Source organism: Propithecus coquereli, unplaced genomic scaffold (genome assembly GCF_000956105.1).
Source record: "Propithecus coquereli isolate 6110/MARCELLA unplaced genomic scaffold, Pcoq_1.0 Scaffold77, whole genome shotgun sequence".
Taxonomy (NCBI): Eukaryota; Metazoa; Chordata; class Mammalia; order Primates; family Indriidae; genus Propithecus; species Propithecus coquereli.
Genome location: NW_012153840.1, coordinates 4,161,159 through 4,176,881, shown reverse-complemented (window position 1 = coordinate 4,176,881; position 15,723 = coordinate 4,161,159). Strand labels below are relative to the sequence as shown.

At 39.1% G+C, this 15,723-nt stretch overlaps 1 protein-coding gene across 1 annotated transcript in view; it reads left to right on the top strand.

Moving 5' to 3' along the window:
• VPS13D (vacuolar protein sorting 13 homolog D (S. cerevisiae)) overlaps positions 1 to 15,723 on the top strand; it is a 237,909-nt gene that overhangs the window by 128,868 nt on the left and 93,318 nt on the right. Inside the window, exons 56-61 of the mRNA XM_012662492.1 lie at positions 1,373 to 1,552; positions 3,328 to 3,444; positions 4,284 to 4,433; positions 11,271 to 11,420; positions 12,325 to 12,421; positions 14,441 to 14,589. Coding sequence (XP_012517946.1) covers positions 1,373 to 1,552; positions 3,328 to 3,444; positions 4,284 to 4,433; positions 11,271 to 11,420; positions 12,325 to 12,421; positions 14,441 to 14,589 — 843 coding nt within the window. The remainder of the gene's footprint in view (positions 1 to 1,372; positions 1,553 to 3,327; positions 3,445 to 4,283; positions 4,434 to 11,270; positions 11,421 to 12,324; positions 12,422 to 14,440; positions 14,590 to 15,723) is intronic.

The window sequence follows — 15,723 nt, the reverse complement described above, 5'->3', positions numbered from 1 at the left end:
GCCCAGGGTTTTACCCAAAAGGTAGATACTAGAACATCAGGCCCTTGATAGAGAACAGTTAATGTGTTTGTCCCTGGTGGAAACCAGGCTGTCCTTTCATACGGGGAGATTATACTCCAGGGCGGTTTGCAAAACCGTAAGGAGCCTCTGACTGCTTTTGGTGCGATTTATTTTCTTTATCTCTATCGCCCTGAGTCTTTTTCATCAAAGACAAGCTGCTTACTTATATGAAGCACACATCTGGAATGGATTTGTGATTTTCAATTAGCAATACAATTCAGACTTCTAGAGGCAAAAGAGGGCTTGTTATAATTGGTGGGTTCCGTGTTTGACCCTGACTTTACTTCTAGTTTGTTTCTAAAGCCCATGTAATTCTAATTCTCTTGGAGCATTTTCTTCCTTAAAATCCCTTTCTGGTATTTGATATTTTTGTGAATCTATTTCTTTATTTCTCTGCTTGTGAGTGACCCTATAATAATAGCATTCAGCAGAGCAGATGTATTTTGGTTAGGGAAATAAGCTTGTCTCAATATTATTATGTTGAATAAAGTAATTGAAGACATTAAAACATTTGTGACACTGCCCTTATTAGGTTGTGCATGTACTTTCTTTCTAAACTTACAATAGTCATAAAAAGCTTTCTGTGTGTTAAAACCTGTCTTACAAATGCAACTCTCAAGGTTTCCTTTTCATTACTCAGTATTTAAAAATGAATACAGGGGACTTAGACATTTTTTGCTATTGTCTTCTCCAGCCTTGTGTTTGCTTTCCCAGCCATCATCCTGTAGACTGCATTTACTTGGGGGCTATAACAAGAAGGTACTTTTTCCCAAAGGCCTAAATAACTGGGCATCAAGTGACATTCCTGGCTCCATATTTCGTTTTAGAAGAGGCACCCTTTTTTGAGTATTTGGGTTAGTTGTCCAGCTCTAGGCCTATTTGGGGAGGTTTTCAATGCTAGAATTTGCTTCTTATTAGAAAGCCAAATGATAGTACTAATTGTTTTATTTTCAGAATATTTCAGATTTTTCAGCAAACTCTAATCAGAATACTCTGTGGCTTTTTAAAAAGTTTACTTTAATGATTAGAAGTTATTATAAGGCAGAGTAAAATTGATATACTCTATTCATGGAATTATCTCTTACTGATAATTCCCCAAATTCATGTGGCATAACTTTCCATTTTACTCAAATAATCCTAACTGGTTTTTATCATCTGCAAAGCTGAGCACGTAGTAAATGCTTTGCCATACATTGATGGTGACTCTTCAGAAGAGAATTTAAATTTAGTACCTTATTTCAAATGGCATGTGAAATTTTCAAAATCATTTCTTTTGTCTTTTCTTATACATCTTTATTCCAATGTCTTTTAGGCCAAAGGAGGGCTTTCTGGTTTATTTGATGGAGCTGAAGTTGTTCTTGGTCCTGACACTTCGATGGAGCTTTTGGGGCCAGTTCCACCTGAACAACAGTTTATTAACCAAAAAATGAGACCTGGTTCTGGAATCTTATCCATTAGAGTCATCCCAGATGGACCAACTAGAGCACTCCAGGTAATAATTTATCATAAGAACTGACATGGAACGCAGTGTACTTTTCCTTCCCATTGGTTAGTCATTCAACAAATATTTATTGAACATATTATGTGAGAACATATTTATGGTATCTTCATCTATAAAACGGGAATAGAATCTGCTTCACAAAGTTATTATAACAAAGTAGAAGTAAAATATAAGTATTAAAAAGTATAATTAAAATATAATCTAAAAAATAAGAATTAAAGAAGATAATGCTAAGAACAATACATATTAATATTATCATTGTTGTTGATCATTATGCTAATATTAATTTAAGCAATTGTTATATTAATAACATTAACAACAAGAAGATATGAGGTCCCTAATCAGACAATTAAAATGTTGTGTTATGAGAGTAGGAGTGGGTGGTATAGAGAAAGGGTTTGTATTCCTGCATTTGGCAGTTGGGGGAGCTTCCTGGGAGAAGTAATGCTTAAGCTTTGACCTAGATGTTAACTGAAAGGAGTTAGTCAAATAGAGAGGGAAAGGTGGAGGGACTGTGCCCTCAATAATGAGCGTGTTCATCAATAGTTATTGAGCTCCTATTGGAGCCAGGCACAGTTCTAGGTACTGACTATGTACCAGTGAACAAACAGACAAAATTCCCTGCCTTCTTGGAGCTTACATTCTAAGGGGGTAGACAAACAGTGAGTAACAAACAAAATAAGTAAGTTATTAATATATAGTATTTTGGAAGTTGATTAGTGAAGGCCCAAGTGGCACATAGAATATGGTAAGAAATATGGCTAGAGATAGAAGCAGGGGCCAGATCATTAAAAGTCTGAGATATGTACTAAAGAGTTTGTGGTTTTTCTGAGGCAACAAGGATTCGGGAAATGGCATGGTCACAAATCTATTTTAGATAGCTCACTCTGGCTGCAGTGTGGAGAATGGGGCAAAGCTGGAGACAGAGCAAGACCAGCTGGGAGGCTCTCACAGTAGTGTCGGTGAGAGAATATGATGGCCTGGACTGGAAGAAATGGCGGGAGATGGGCCTGAGGGGGATGGAGATAAATGAATAGAAATGAAAGCTTGTTTAGGAGTAGAGTCAGTCAGATTTAGTGATCGGTTGACTGTGGGGATGAGGGAGAGGAAGGAGTCAAGAATGGCCTCCAAGATTCTGATTTGGGCAATTAGGAGGGCAACAGTTCAGATCACTAAGAGATGACACAGAGCAGACCTGTGGGGCAATGAGGGGTTAGGTTTTGGACTTGCTGAGTTAAGGGGACTGTATGATGTCTATGTGAAGATGTCCAAAAGTCGTCGTAAATATGGATCTGAAGCTCAAGAGAGATCTATGAGGGAAATATATTAATAAATTTATTAAGTCACAATGTAATTGGAGAACTCAGGAAAAAAAGATGTCGAAATGTAATAATGAAATCTGTGAGATAGTACATCGTAATCCAAAATACCACTTTAAAAAGCAGTCTTCTTTTAAGGCAAAAATGAATGCAGTGATCTTGAGTTTTGCATATTTTGACTTGAACTGTAATTTGAGATCACGTACAGATAACCTAATCCCACACACGAAGCTCTCAGATCTACAGCTTGAGAGTTTACCACGTAGACTTAAAACCACCTTTGCTTCATCATTACACAAATCTTACGTTAGCAGTACTTCAGAAACCGTTAACTTCTATAGGATTCTTGAGCAGGTAGTGACTTTTGACATACACAATTGGCATGGGTTAAAATGGACTTCACTGTGGAAGCATGAGCCCTCTTAGTATTATTTTATTTGACTTCAGATAACAGATTTCTGCCACCGGAAAAGTGACCGTTCATCGTATGAAGTAGATGAACTTCCTATAACGGAACAGGAGCTACAGAAATTAAGGAATCCAGACACAGAACAGGAATTAGAAGTAAGTTTTAAATGCTTTAAATTTATTTCTTTGATCATCAGTTTTTTTCGAGTTTTGCTTTGTGGTTTTCTCAGTTTAGGCTTTCTGTTTTCTTTCTGCCCTATATGATTCTAAATATGGATTTTGCTTCTCAGTGTTTGCTGTTATCATGTGAATGTGTGAATATGTCATGTAAATGACAACTAAAATTTATGTGGAATCAGAATGCAACAAATATTGCTAAAGTGAAGTTATAATAACGGAAGCTAAACTATTTGAATTTAAATAAAATTTAAGATAAAGAATAAGTAAACTAGGGTTTTTTTGTTTGTTTTTGGCTTTAGTTCACTCTGATATCTTCCTTATTCTCTCTCTGTTTGGGCATTGGGGAAGAGAATGAAAAATTTGAAAAGGAAGATGAGATGAACATGAGCAAGCACATTATTTGATACTTATTCAGTGATTTAAAAAAAAAATCAAATGCTTACATGTAAAGCACTGTATTGGATATTACCAAGTGCAGGGTGAATGACCCATTAAAAGCTTTCATCCCAAATAGGAAAAAAATCCTCAGATAATTACATAATAAGATGCAGAATGTCATCAGTGCTCTGATAGAGAGATCATCCCATCACTCTGGAGTTCTAGTTAGGGTTAGGGGTATGCTTAGAAAGGAAGGCTTCCTATGAGATAGTGGCACTTGAGCCATCCAGGTGAATAATGGGACTCTCCTAAGTAGTTTTCATCTGCTCAGAGGTAAGGAGTAGAGGGATGTAAAGCCATTTATTTTCTTGTACTTTCCTGGCTACCATGAGCTATGTTTTAAACAATCAGGGTGCCATATTTTGGTTTCCTTTCAGGTGCTCGTGAGGTTAGAAGGTGGAATTGGGTTGTCCTTAATTAATAAAGTCCCAGAAGAACTGGTCTTTGCAAGTCTTACAGGAATCAGTGTGCATTATACACAGCTGGCAACCAGTCACATGCTTGAACTTAGCATACAGGATGTACAGGTAAGGGGGAAAGTTCCAAAGTTGTTAATCTCCTTGTTTTCATGCTGAACACCCAGCCAGATCTAATGTTTGGTGTTCTAAAAACTTTAATGTTTTGGAGGAAGTATCTTGTAGCCTTCAAATAATCATTCTATGAAATAGCTGTTTATACCTGCATTTGTCTTGCTAATTAATTTTTCTCTATACAGCAGAATTCTAAATTTAATAGTTGGTCTATAAATAATTTAGGTAATTCAGTCAAGGTGGCATGGAGGAAAGTGATCCATGATTCTCCATCTTGCCAGTAGAAAAAACAACAGGAAATCATCTAACCATCATTTAGAGGAATTGAGGTTCATCATAGGGAGAAAAAGCAAGGGAATTAGACTTCCTCTTCCAGTCTAGACAGAGTAATGGGGACTAGATTTACCTTCCTGTCTGAAACACCTCTAAAATTCAAATAAAGTATGGAGACAACAGTTTCAAGACACTGGACATCAGACAACAAACTACAGTTCCCTGAAAGGTGGGAAACAGAAAAGGTGAGCCCTGGAATTGCCATTGCTTACCGCCTTGAGAAGGTGTCTAGGCCGCGGCACTGCGGGGGAAGACTGAGACGGAAGCTAGTAGTGTGGATGAGTTGAAAAAAATAGAGCTGAGAGTTCAGAGACCAAGGCATCCACAGTTTATAGGACAGTTACCTAGGAGGAGAGAGCTACGTAGAAAGACAGCGCTGGAGATCTGTAGAGGGTCCCCCTTGAGTATTCGGCAGACTGCTGATCTGTGATGTGTATGAGGAAACTACCCATCCAAAAGGATCAGCAGGAGCAGTGCCCTCTGCTCACACAGGGCTGGGAATGGTGCTCGTTCCCACCAGCACGACTGGAAAAACTAAGAATTTATGGGACAGTGGAAAGATCTCAGGACAGTCTTGCCTCCATGGTTAGTTAGCCCTAGACCAAGCACTGCTCTGGACCTGCCTGTCAAATCATAAAAGAAAGAGCTAAGTAAATTAATTATATCCCTGTATAAAACTCAGGAAGCCTTATTGGAATACAAGAATATTCAGCACCCAACAAGGTAAAATTCACAATTCATCCTATCAAAAATTATCGGTGTGCAAAGGTGCAGGAAAACACTGTATAATGAGGAGAATAATTGATCAAAAAACCCACAGCTAACACAGATGTTAGAATTTTTGGAGGACATTAAAACTGCTAATATAATTGTATTCTGTGTGTTTAAAAAGTTAAGTAGAGACATGGAAGACATAAAATACTCAAACTTGTAGAGATTTAAATGAAGTGAAAATTACACTAGATGGAATATAACACACAACTATGAAGGAAACTGTATCAAGGCACATCATGATCAAATTACTCAAAACCCATGATCAAGCAGCCAGAGGAAAAAAAGATGTGGATACGCAAAGGAACGAAGATAAGGATGACAACAGATTTCGTGTTGGGAGCAATGGAAATGAAAAGGTAGTAAGCAAAATCTTTTTTTTTGGAGACAGGGTCTTGCTGTGTCTCCCGGGCTTGTGTGCAGTGGTGTCATCACAGCTCACTGCAACTTCAAACTCCCAGGGTGAAGATATTTTCCTGCCTCAGCCTCTCAAAGAGCTGGGACTATAGGCACACGCCACCACACCTGGCTAATTTTTCTAATTTTTGTAGAGACGGGGTCTTGCTCTTTCTCAGGCTGGTCTCAAACTCCTGACCTCAAGTGATCCTCCTGCCTCAGCCTCCCAGAGTGCTAGGATTACAGGCATGAGCCGCTGCGCCTAGCCAGCAAAATGCTTGAAGAACTAAAAGAGGGGGAATAAAAACAAACCCTTTCTATGCCTAGCAAGAATATCTTTGAAAAACAAAGGTGAAATAAAGATGTTTTTAGACATACAAAAGCCAAAATAATTTATTATCATAAGACCCACACTACAAAAAATGTTAAAGGACATCATCAGGCAGAAGGAAAATGGTACCAGATAGAAATCTGGATCTAAACAAAGTAATGAAGAATACCTGAAATGATGACTACAAGGGTAAATATATTAGATTGTTTTCTTCTTATTTAAATCTCTTAAAGAGGTAATTGACTATTTAGAGAAAATAATAACACTGTATTTTTCGTTCTATTACATATGTAAGAGTGAAATGTATCTCAGCAACAGCCTAAAGGCTGAAGGGGAAAAATGGAAGTATGTTGTTTTAATCTTCTTATATGTGAAGTGGTATGGTGTAATTTGAATATAGACTGATAAATTAAAGGTAAATACTATACAGTCTAAAGCAACCACCAAAATAACAACAATAAAAAGAGTTATAACTTACAGTCCAACAAAGGAGATAAAATGGAATCATAAAAAATACTTGGTTAATCCAAGAGAAGGCAGAAATTGTGCAAAAGAACAAGTGGGACAAATAGAAAATAAATAGCAAGATGGTAGACTGAAACCTAACCATATCAATTAATTAAATTTAATTGCTATAAACACCCTAATAAAAAGGCAGAGATTATTAGATTATATAAAAAAAGCTAGACCCAATTATATATGCTGCCTACAAGAAACACGTGTTAACTATTATATAAAGACACAAATGGGTTAAAAGGAAAACTGTGGGAAAAGATGTACCATGCTAACACTAGTCATAAGGAATTGAGATGAGCTAGATTAATATCAGGCAGAATAGATTTTAGAGGAAAGAATATTACCAGGGATAAAGGAGGTCATTCCTAGTGATAAAAGACTTAATTAGTCAAGAGGACATGACAGATTTGAAAGTTTATATACCTAATCAAAGAGCTTCAAAATACATAAAGCAAAAAAGCTGACAGAACTGAAAGAGGAAATAGACACATACACGATTACAGCTGGAGATTTTGATACCACTTTATGAATAACTGGTAGAACAAATAAACAGAAAATTATCAAAGATATACTAGACTTGAACCCACTATCAGTCCACTAGACCTAATTGACTGCGTTCTGGACCATAAAACAATTTTCAACAAGTTCAAAAGGACTTAAGTCATGCACAGTATGTTCTCTGACCACAATGGAATTAAAGTAGAAATAACAGAAAGATAGTTGGGAAGATCCCCCAAATATTCGGAAAATGATACATTTCTAAATACCCATAGACCAAAGAAGAACTCAACCAGAAGTTAGAAAGTATTTTGAACTGAATGAAAATGAAAACACAAGATTTCAAAATTTGTGGAAACGTACTAGAGCAATACTAAAGGGAAATTCATAGCACTAAATGTTATATAAGAAAAGAAGAAAGTTCTCAAAATAAAGACACTCAACAAGAAGAGCGAATTAAAACAAAAGTAAGCAGAAGAAAGGAAATACTAAAAATCACAGTGGAAAATCAGTGAACTGGAAATCAGTAACCACAGTAGAGAAGATCAATAAATCAAAAGTTGGTTCTTCAAGATCATAAAATTAATAAGCTCTGACCAATCTGATTAGGAGGAAAAAAGAAGGTGCAAATTACTGATATCAGAGAGGTACCAGACTAGCCAAATACTGATAATTCTCTGGGAATGGGGCTTGGGAGCAACTGCAGATTCCTTTTGGTTTCTCCAGTGGCCGCTAGGCAGCCTTGTGTCACCACGATTGCCGTGACGCAGGGCTGTTGGTTTTCAGAGCTACCGCGGAGCTGGGTAAGGGGTAACGGGAATAGAACAAGTTAAAATGCCACACAGCTCACTGTTCTTACCAAGTTGCAGCTTATTTTCTTAAATAAATACTCCTTGGATTTTTGCAAGGCTTTGATTAATTTTGAGTTCTGAAAAAGTTGATTTTGACAATTTTTGGCAGAGTTCTGTTATCATGGTGGGTGTCAAAACAACTCCTATATCTCTTTGTAACATCATACTTGAAACCCTCTCCTTTCCGACTGCCACCAAAATTGAAATATGTCTAGGAAACTAGTTCCTGGTAAACATTTCCAAAAGAAGGACCTAAAACCCCAAACTGTGGTTCTTTTGTCCAATTGGACAGCCTGTGTTCCTCCTGGGAGTGCACAATGTGTCCCTGTGCTTGGCGCTCGTCTGCCCCCTTAACTCATGCAGTTTCATCCAGATTGTCAACACCAAAACCTCTTTTCAGGAGAATTTTTTCTTTTATCATATATTACAAATAGCAAAGAGTCCAGGCTAATCTCATCCTATTTCTTACCTACAGATAGAAAGTTATTATCTTATAGCTTTTTTTCTTTGTCCTGCTTTTTTGACCTTAGAGAGAAGATCTGAGGAGCCATTTGCCATTCATTAAAATATTTTTTGACTGTAATACCCCTAGATTTAATGTGTGCTGCAAATCATAGAAAATAAGCAGATTTTAGGGTTTACTATGGTTACAGTGCTGTGACAAAGACTTTTTTTTTTTTTTTTTTGAGACAGAGTCTGGCTCTGTTGCCCTGGCTAGAGTGCCGTGGCGTCAGCCTAGCTCACAGCAACCTCAAACTCCTGGGCTCAAGCAATCCTCGTGCCTCAGCCTCCTGAGTAGCTGGGACTACAGGCATGCGCCACCATGCCCGGCTAATTTTTTCTATATATATATTTTTAGTTGTCCAAATAATTTCTTTCTATTTTAGTAGAGACGGGATCTCGCTCTTGCTCAGGCTGATCTCGAACTCCTGACCTTGAGCGATCCACCCGCCTTGGCCTCCCAGAGTGCTAGGATTACAGGCGTGAGCCACCACGCCCGGCTGACAAAGACTTTTTTAAAATAGAAAATATATTCCAGTGTGGACTCTGATGTAAAAATAAATAAATAAAATAGAAAATATAGGTCGTGTCCTTAGGGGAGCATCAAATCTAATTGGGAGAATAAAACCAGAATTAGTAATTCTCAGTTAGTATACCTTGTTATCAGATGTGTTTAGGGAAAGAATAAAAGAGAAGGCAGAGTGGATGAGATCTTCATTGTCATTTTATATATCAGATGAGATAGGTAATGATGCATTCATTCAGTCAATTCTTACAGAGCATCAACTATGTGCCAGGCACTGTACTAGGCTCTGGAGATACAGCTGTGACCGAAAAAAATGTAGTCTCTGCTCTCTTTGAACTAACTACGTAGGGAGGAGGTCAGCCAATCAGTAAGTAAACAAGTAAATAATGACATCCTGTGATACGTGCCCTAAAGAGGGACTACTTTAGATCAAGTGGCTTGGGAAGATCTTCTTAAGGAAGTGAGAGCTGAACTGAAACTTGGAGGAAGAGAGTGAGCAAACCATAGAGAAGGATACTAGGAAAACCATTCCAGAAAAACTCAGAGAGCCTGAGGAGGGAGGGACTTGCCCACATTTAAGAAACCATAAGGAGGCTCCGTGCGAATGGCAGCAAACCTGGAGAGTGGTATGCGATGAAGTCAGAGCGTTTGGTAGTATCCAGATTATTCAGGCATCGGAGCTGTGGTAAGAAGTTCGGTTTTATCCTAAGAGAAAAGGATGCCACTGAAGGAAGGAGGTCTATGACTTGATTTATGTTTTTTTAAAAATCATTTTGGCTGCTGTAGAGAGTACATTGTGAGGGGCAAGAATGGAAGTAGGAAAAAGTTCTCCGAGTCTCTCGCCCTTATCCCCGCCCTGAGAGTCAACATACGGAAAGTCAGCACCGATCATACAACATGGCCATGTGGAAATCTGTGTGACGTAATGGAAAGGTCAAAGGGTTTGGTGCCAGAAATATCTGCATTTCAATCCCAGCTCTTCCACTTACTAGCTCTGTGAATGTGGGCTTCCGTTACTTGTTTGTAAAATGAGAAGGAATAATACCTAGCCTTTAGGGTTTGGGGAAGGGATATGTTAGGTGGTGTATAGAAAGTACCTACAGATGATCTCTCAGGGGTACCCAACGGATAGTCTCTCCTCCTCCCTCTTCCTAGTGGTGACCTTTGGTGTTAAACAGAAAGTGAAGATGGCTGCTTCCCCCAGTAGCCCCCGACAGCCACACACACCCGAGTGCAGCGAGCGTGCTCTGTTGCGGTGCTGATCAGGGCTGTGTGGATAGAGTCGTCCCTACTGCCACTGACTTACTCATGTCATTGCCAAGAAGGGAGTTGACTTTAGGGCAGGGAACTCTTCCCATTTGGTAGCCATTTGAGCTCCTGATTCTCTTAATTTTAATTGTCTTCAAGGAATTTGGAGCAAGAGAGAAGCGTCACTAGCATAGTGGTTAAGAGTGCTGGCCTTGAGGTCGGACAGACCTGGATTCAAGTTCTAGCTCTGCCATGGACTAGCTGTATGACCTTGAGCAAGGGCTTCTCTCCTCAGCATCTTCATCTGTACAATGAGGCCAGGGCTCAGAGGGTTGTGCTGAGGACTGCAGCAAAGCCCTTAGTTTAATAACACCGACATTATAGGTATCACATCACTTGAAGAGATATGCATATGAGGTGGGGAGCATGGTGCTGGGCACATAGTATTCACCTGATTGTTAAAACTTTTAAAAAATTCTTTATTGTCCATTCATTTATTAATTTTTTTGATTGACAAATATTATATATATTTATCATATACAGCATGATGTTTTGAAATATGCATATGTTGCAGAATGGCTAAATCTAGCTAATTAACCTGTGTATTACCTCATATATTTACCATTTTTTGTGGTGAGAAAACTTAAAATACCGTTTGGTGAAGTACTCACCTAATAATACCTTCTGTTGTTGTTACTACTACTGCTATTGTTATTACTGGTCTAGCGAGCCGCTGTCGAGATACAGTGAAATGGCGGGGGACTGAGTGACATGCGTATCATCAGGCACCACTCGAAGGTAAAAATGCAAACGGAGCCTCTTGTCTGATTTTGTTTTGGCTTTGCTGCCTTTTCATGTCCTAGGTGGATAATCAGCTCATCGGTACCACTCAGCCCTTCATGCTCTACGTGACTCCCCTGAGCAACGAGAATGAGGTCGTCGACACCAGCCCTGCCGTGCAAGTCAACGCGGTGAAGTTCCCCAGTAAGAGTGCGCTGACCAACATCTACAAGGTGGGCTGGTGGGTCAGGGCTGTGCCAGAAGGTTGACTGATTTGTTCTCTCACAGCCAAGTCTCAGAGCACCAGTGCAGCGTGCAGTAGTTCTGTAGGGTTAAGCCACATGCAACTTCATAGATTGTTAAGGGCAATTTACAGGAACTCTCTCTGTTGGCACTTTATTTTCTCAATTGTGTTTTCAATGATCTTGCAGGTGATAGTTTGATAGTATTGAATCCATAGGGGCCAGTCAGTTTTCATCAGAATGAGGTCACTGAATGAAGCATCTAGATTGATCAGGAATAGGCATGATCCAGATCTATTGTTAAAAATAGAATAATCCTGAATATTGGAAAAGGGCTATGAGGAGTCTGATCTTGGGACAGACATGCTGCTCTGTAAGTGACCACACTGTTTACTAAAAGCAGATAGTTGAAAAGTGACGAACTCTTTCTTGAACAGACGTCCATGTAGAAGCTAACTGTTTTAGCAGCAAACTCTGGAAAACTGGGAGCCATTTAAGTGGTTGCTTCCCATACTTCTGGTCCTTTGCCACCGTGCTGATGGGACCAAGCCCACATGCAGCCCTCAGATCCACAAGCCCAGTCATGCTGCTCCTTAAACTGGTTGCACCATAAAGTTCCTCTGCCACGGTGCACCCAAAGCTGCAATCCTCACTAACGAGGCCCACGTACCCTGGGAACCAAACAATAGGATGGCAAATCATCTACTAAACATCTTCTGGAGTTTTTGGTTAACTGTAACAATGTAAGGAGAGAGAAGCCAGACATAACCTGGCAATATGATCCTAAAGTCACGTGAGTAAAGAAACCATTCTGTGTCATCGAGGCCTTCTTAATGGCACAGATGAAAGTTCGTTCTGGTCTTCACATAGTAAATCAGAATTTCTTTGTCTCTAGCATCTGATGATCACGGCTCAGAGGTTCACAGTACAAATTGAGGAGAAACTACTCCTCAAGCTGCTCAGTTTCTTTGGCTACGCTCAAGCAGAATCAGGTAATGTCGTACACTCTATGTTTGTGTCTAGGAATTGGCCCAAGGATGGTATTTTTTAGTCTGTTGTAAAAATAAGTAGCCCCTGGGTGCCTGACAAGCTCCCTTTCCACTTCTCAGCCTGAGCTAGGAAGCTCAGGTTTGTGTTTCAGTTGTTCTCTTTCAATGCGTTACTTGTCATCCAAGTTATCTCTGAACTAAGGCAGCTACTCAGGGGTCTTCTGGTATCCTGGAATATCCAGAGGTAAGCCTTTGGGAAGCAGTATACTATTCTCTCTGCTTTGCATTTTTTGATTCATCTGTTCTAAAATAACATAAATGAGGTTAGTCATTTAGCAAACCACTTTGTTTCCTAACTTTTGTTTATTAAACAGACTCAAGGCCAAGAATCAGAAATCCCTTCGACAGTTCCTTTGGTTTAGTAGAGAAAATAAAATTGGCTAGCCTCAATTCATTAACTTTTGACATCCATACCCTTATGCCTTAATGTAATTAAAAAGTTACTTTAGTTACTTTACTCTCTTCTTTGTAGAAAGGAGTAAGATAAGCTGTTGAAAAACCTAAATTTTTAGCAGTGCTACAGAAATAATTTAGCTGTTGTCCCTTTACTTTAGATTCCTCATTATGGCATTTCTTCCTGCTTTTAGAGCTTTTAGGTGGGCTTTTTAGGGCTGTATATACAGCTTAGAAAGAAAATGATGCTCAGTCTTTTGAAGTTAAACTAAATATTAAGCCTGAAGAAAAGATAAGAAGGAGACTTTCATTTTTATCTGCCCATATTGGCTAGAGAAAAAAATCACTGCGAATGTGTGTACATATGTACATACATACACACAATGCAAGAAAAATGTTTCTGTTCTTTTTATCCCAGATTTAGAATTTAAGCTTTAAGAGTATTTGGGATCAAGAGCAAGATCCTGTATGTTTAATGCTGTGTTTTCCACTTTGGGTTTGAACACCAGTGTTTATTTGTATTCAGACAGCCACTTGGGAGCCTGCCTGCCAGTTATCCATTCTGTTTTGGTACCTTCCTGGGAAGTTTTACTTTAAATTGATTGGACATGCTTTTCTTGTAATTTTTCTTATAAGTTGCTCTAATAAATTTATCCCCAAGCATTGTGTAACAGATTTGACTTTTGCAAAATCCTTGTCTGCCTTTCATTGGAGCATCTCCTCTCCTTTCTATAGCTATTTCTGTTTCCTAACGTACAGATAGGTAGGTCTCTGTTGCAGTATCCTTTTTCTGTAAGTAGACCTGGTAATACCTTACACCATGAGTTTGTTGATAAGTAGGTACTTGCAAGCTCTCTGGTCTTATTTTAAAGCACACGAAGCCAAGGGAAAATGTGCTGCCCAAATGGATGTGGGTGTAGCATCAAGGCAAAGAGCACATTACTATGTTTTAGCCCAGGTTAATCCTTCACATTGCATCGGATAGCAAGTGACAAATCGGCCTTGATTGCCGTATTTAAATGGATGTCTGCCATTTGGGGGAGAGGATGCTGCTTGTAGTGATGTCAGTGCCTTATAGCCTGCAGCCTGATTCTTTTTCAGGCATTATGTTTCCTTTAGATTCATTCCTTAATGTTGATATTGTTTATTATGATTCAGTTACACTGCATTCTAAGACCTTATTTGGATATCATCTTATGGAAATAAATTCAGATAATCTGGGTCATTGGTAATAACAACAGAAAGCCATTGCTAGCAGACACACCTGTGACCTTTGGCTTTTCTACCTAGCTTATTTTTTCTGAAGATGATGATCTGCTAGATGGTATAGAGTCACAGGGTAAAAGACTAAGCTAGTCTAATTTTTTAATAAGCAACACAAAACAGATGTATTTTTACAAAAAAAATGATATCAGAATACTATATGCCTTATTGAACCCTCAAAAACTAAATTGAGGGGTGTTTACATTTTTTTGATGAATTTTTTCAATATGAATACAAGTATTTGAATTGTGAGAGTAAGGAAATTCCTTTTTGTTTTTGTTTTTTTAAATTCTGCCTTTGTCCCAGAGGTGGAAAAATACGATGAAAACCTCCATGAAAAAACAGTTGAGCAAGGTGGGACACCAATTCGATACTACTTTGAAAATCTCAAAATCAGCATTCCCCAGATCAAGCTAAGTGTGTTCACCTCCAACAAGCTGCCACTGGATCTTAAGGTGAGCTGATATTTGAATAAATGTTTTAAAATGACTTGTCCTTGGAAAAGAATGAGTGTGTTTACTATTTGCTTTTTCTGTTTGGCATTATCATTCATAGCAGGTATTTTTACAGGTCTCCTTTTTTAGAAGGTTTATGGACTCCTCTATTTCTATCTTTTTTTCTTGATGTTTGAATATGACTTTGCTTAAGATCAAGGAATAACTTGAGAGACTAAACAGAGAATTATCTAAAACCCGTCTGTTCTCCGTTCAGCTCCTGGCTTACCTCAGCAGATAAAAGCCTCTTTCCTAAGAGGAAAGACAATATCTTCCTTTTGTGCATAGTGCGTAGTGCCCTCCCTCCTCATTCTCTCTTCCTCTCTAAGTATCCACCTCTTCTTGAGTGATTGTCACTAGGAATGCCTACCACCCTTAGGGAGGACTCAGCCGCATCCCTGCTGGGCCGTGCCTCGCCTACCACTGCATCAGCAGGTAACCCTCCTGCAGACTACCGTCATACCTACTTGACAGGTCCAGCCTGAACACTATCTTCATTTTTAGCAATAAAATGTATTTTAAGTAAGGGAGAGGGCTAGGATTCAAATCCAAGCCTGACTGATCTAAAGTCTGTATTTTTTCGTTATGCTGTGTTGCCACCTAGAACTTAAGGAATCAGAGAATTTTAGACTTGTGAGTCCTCGATGATGCCTTTGCTCAGTATACAGAGAAACTGGAAGTCAAAGTGTTTGGTTACCCAAGCCTGTTTAGCTAGGTAGTGATAGGAGTGGGAGCGGAACCAGGTGATTGTTAGAAAGTCTTTCCTGGCTGGCTCAGTGGCTCAGGCCTGTAATCCCAACATTTTGGGAGGGTGAGGCAGGAGGATCAGTTGAGGCCAGGAGTTCAAGACCACCCTGGGCAACATAGTGAGACCCCATCTCTATAAAAAATTAAAAAATTAGCTGGGCATGATGGGATGCACCTATAGACCCAGCTACTGGGGAGGCAGAAGTGAAAGGATCACTTGAGCCCAGGAGTTAGAGGCTATAGTGAGCTGTGATCACACCACTGCCTGGGTGACAGCAAGATCCTGTCTCTTAAAAAAAAAAAAAAGTCTTTCCTTTGTCTGAGTCAAAATCTGCCTCCCTGCAGCTT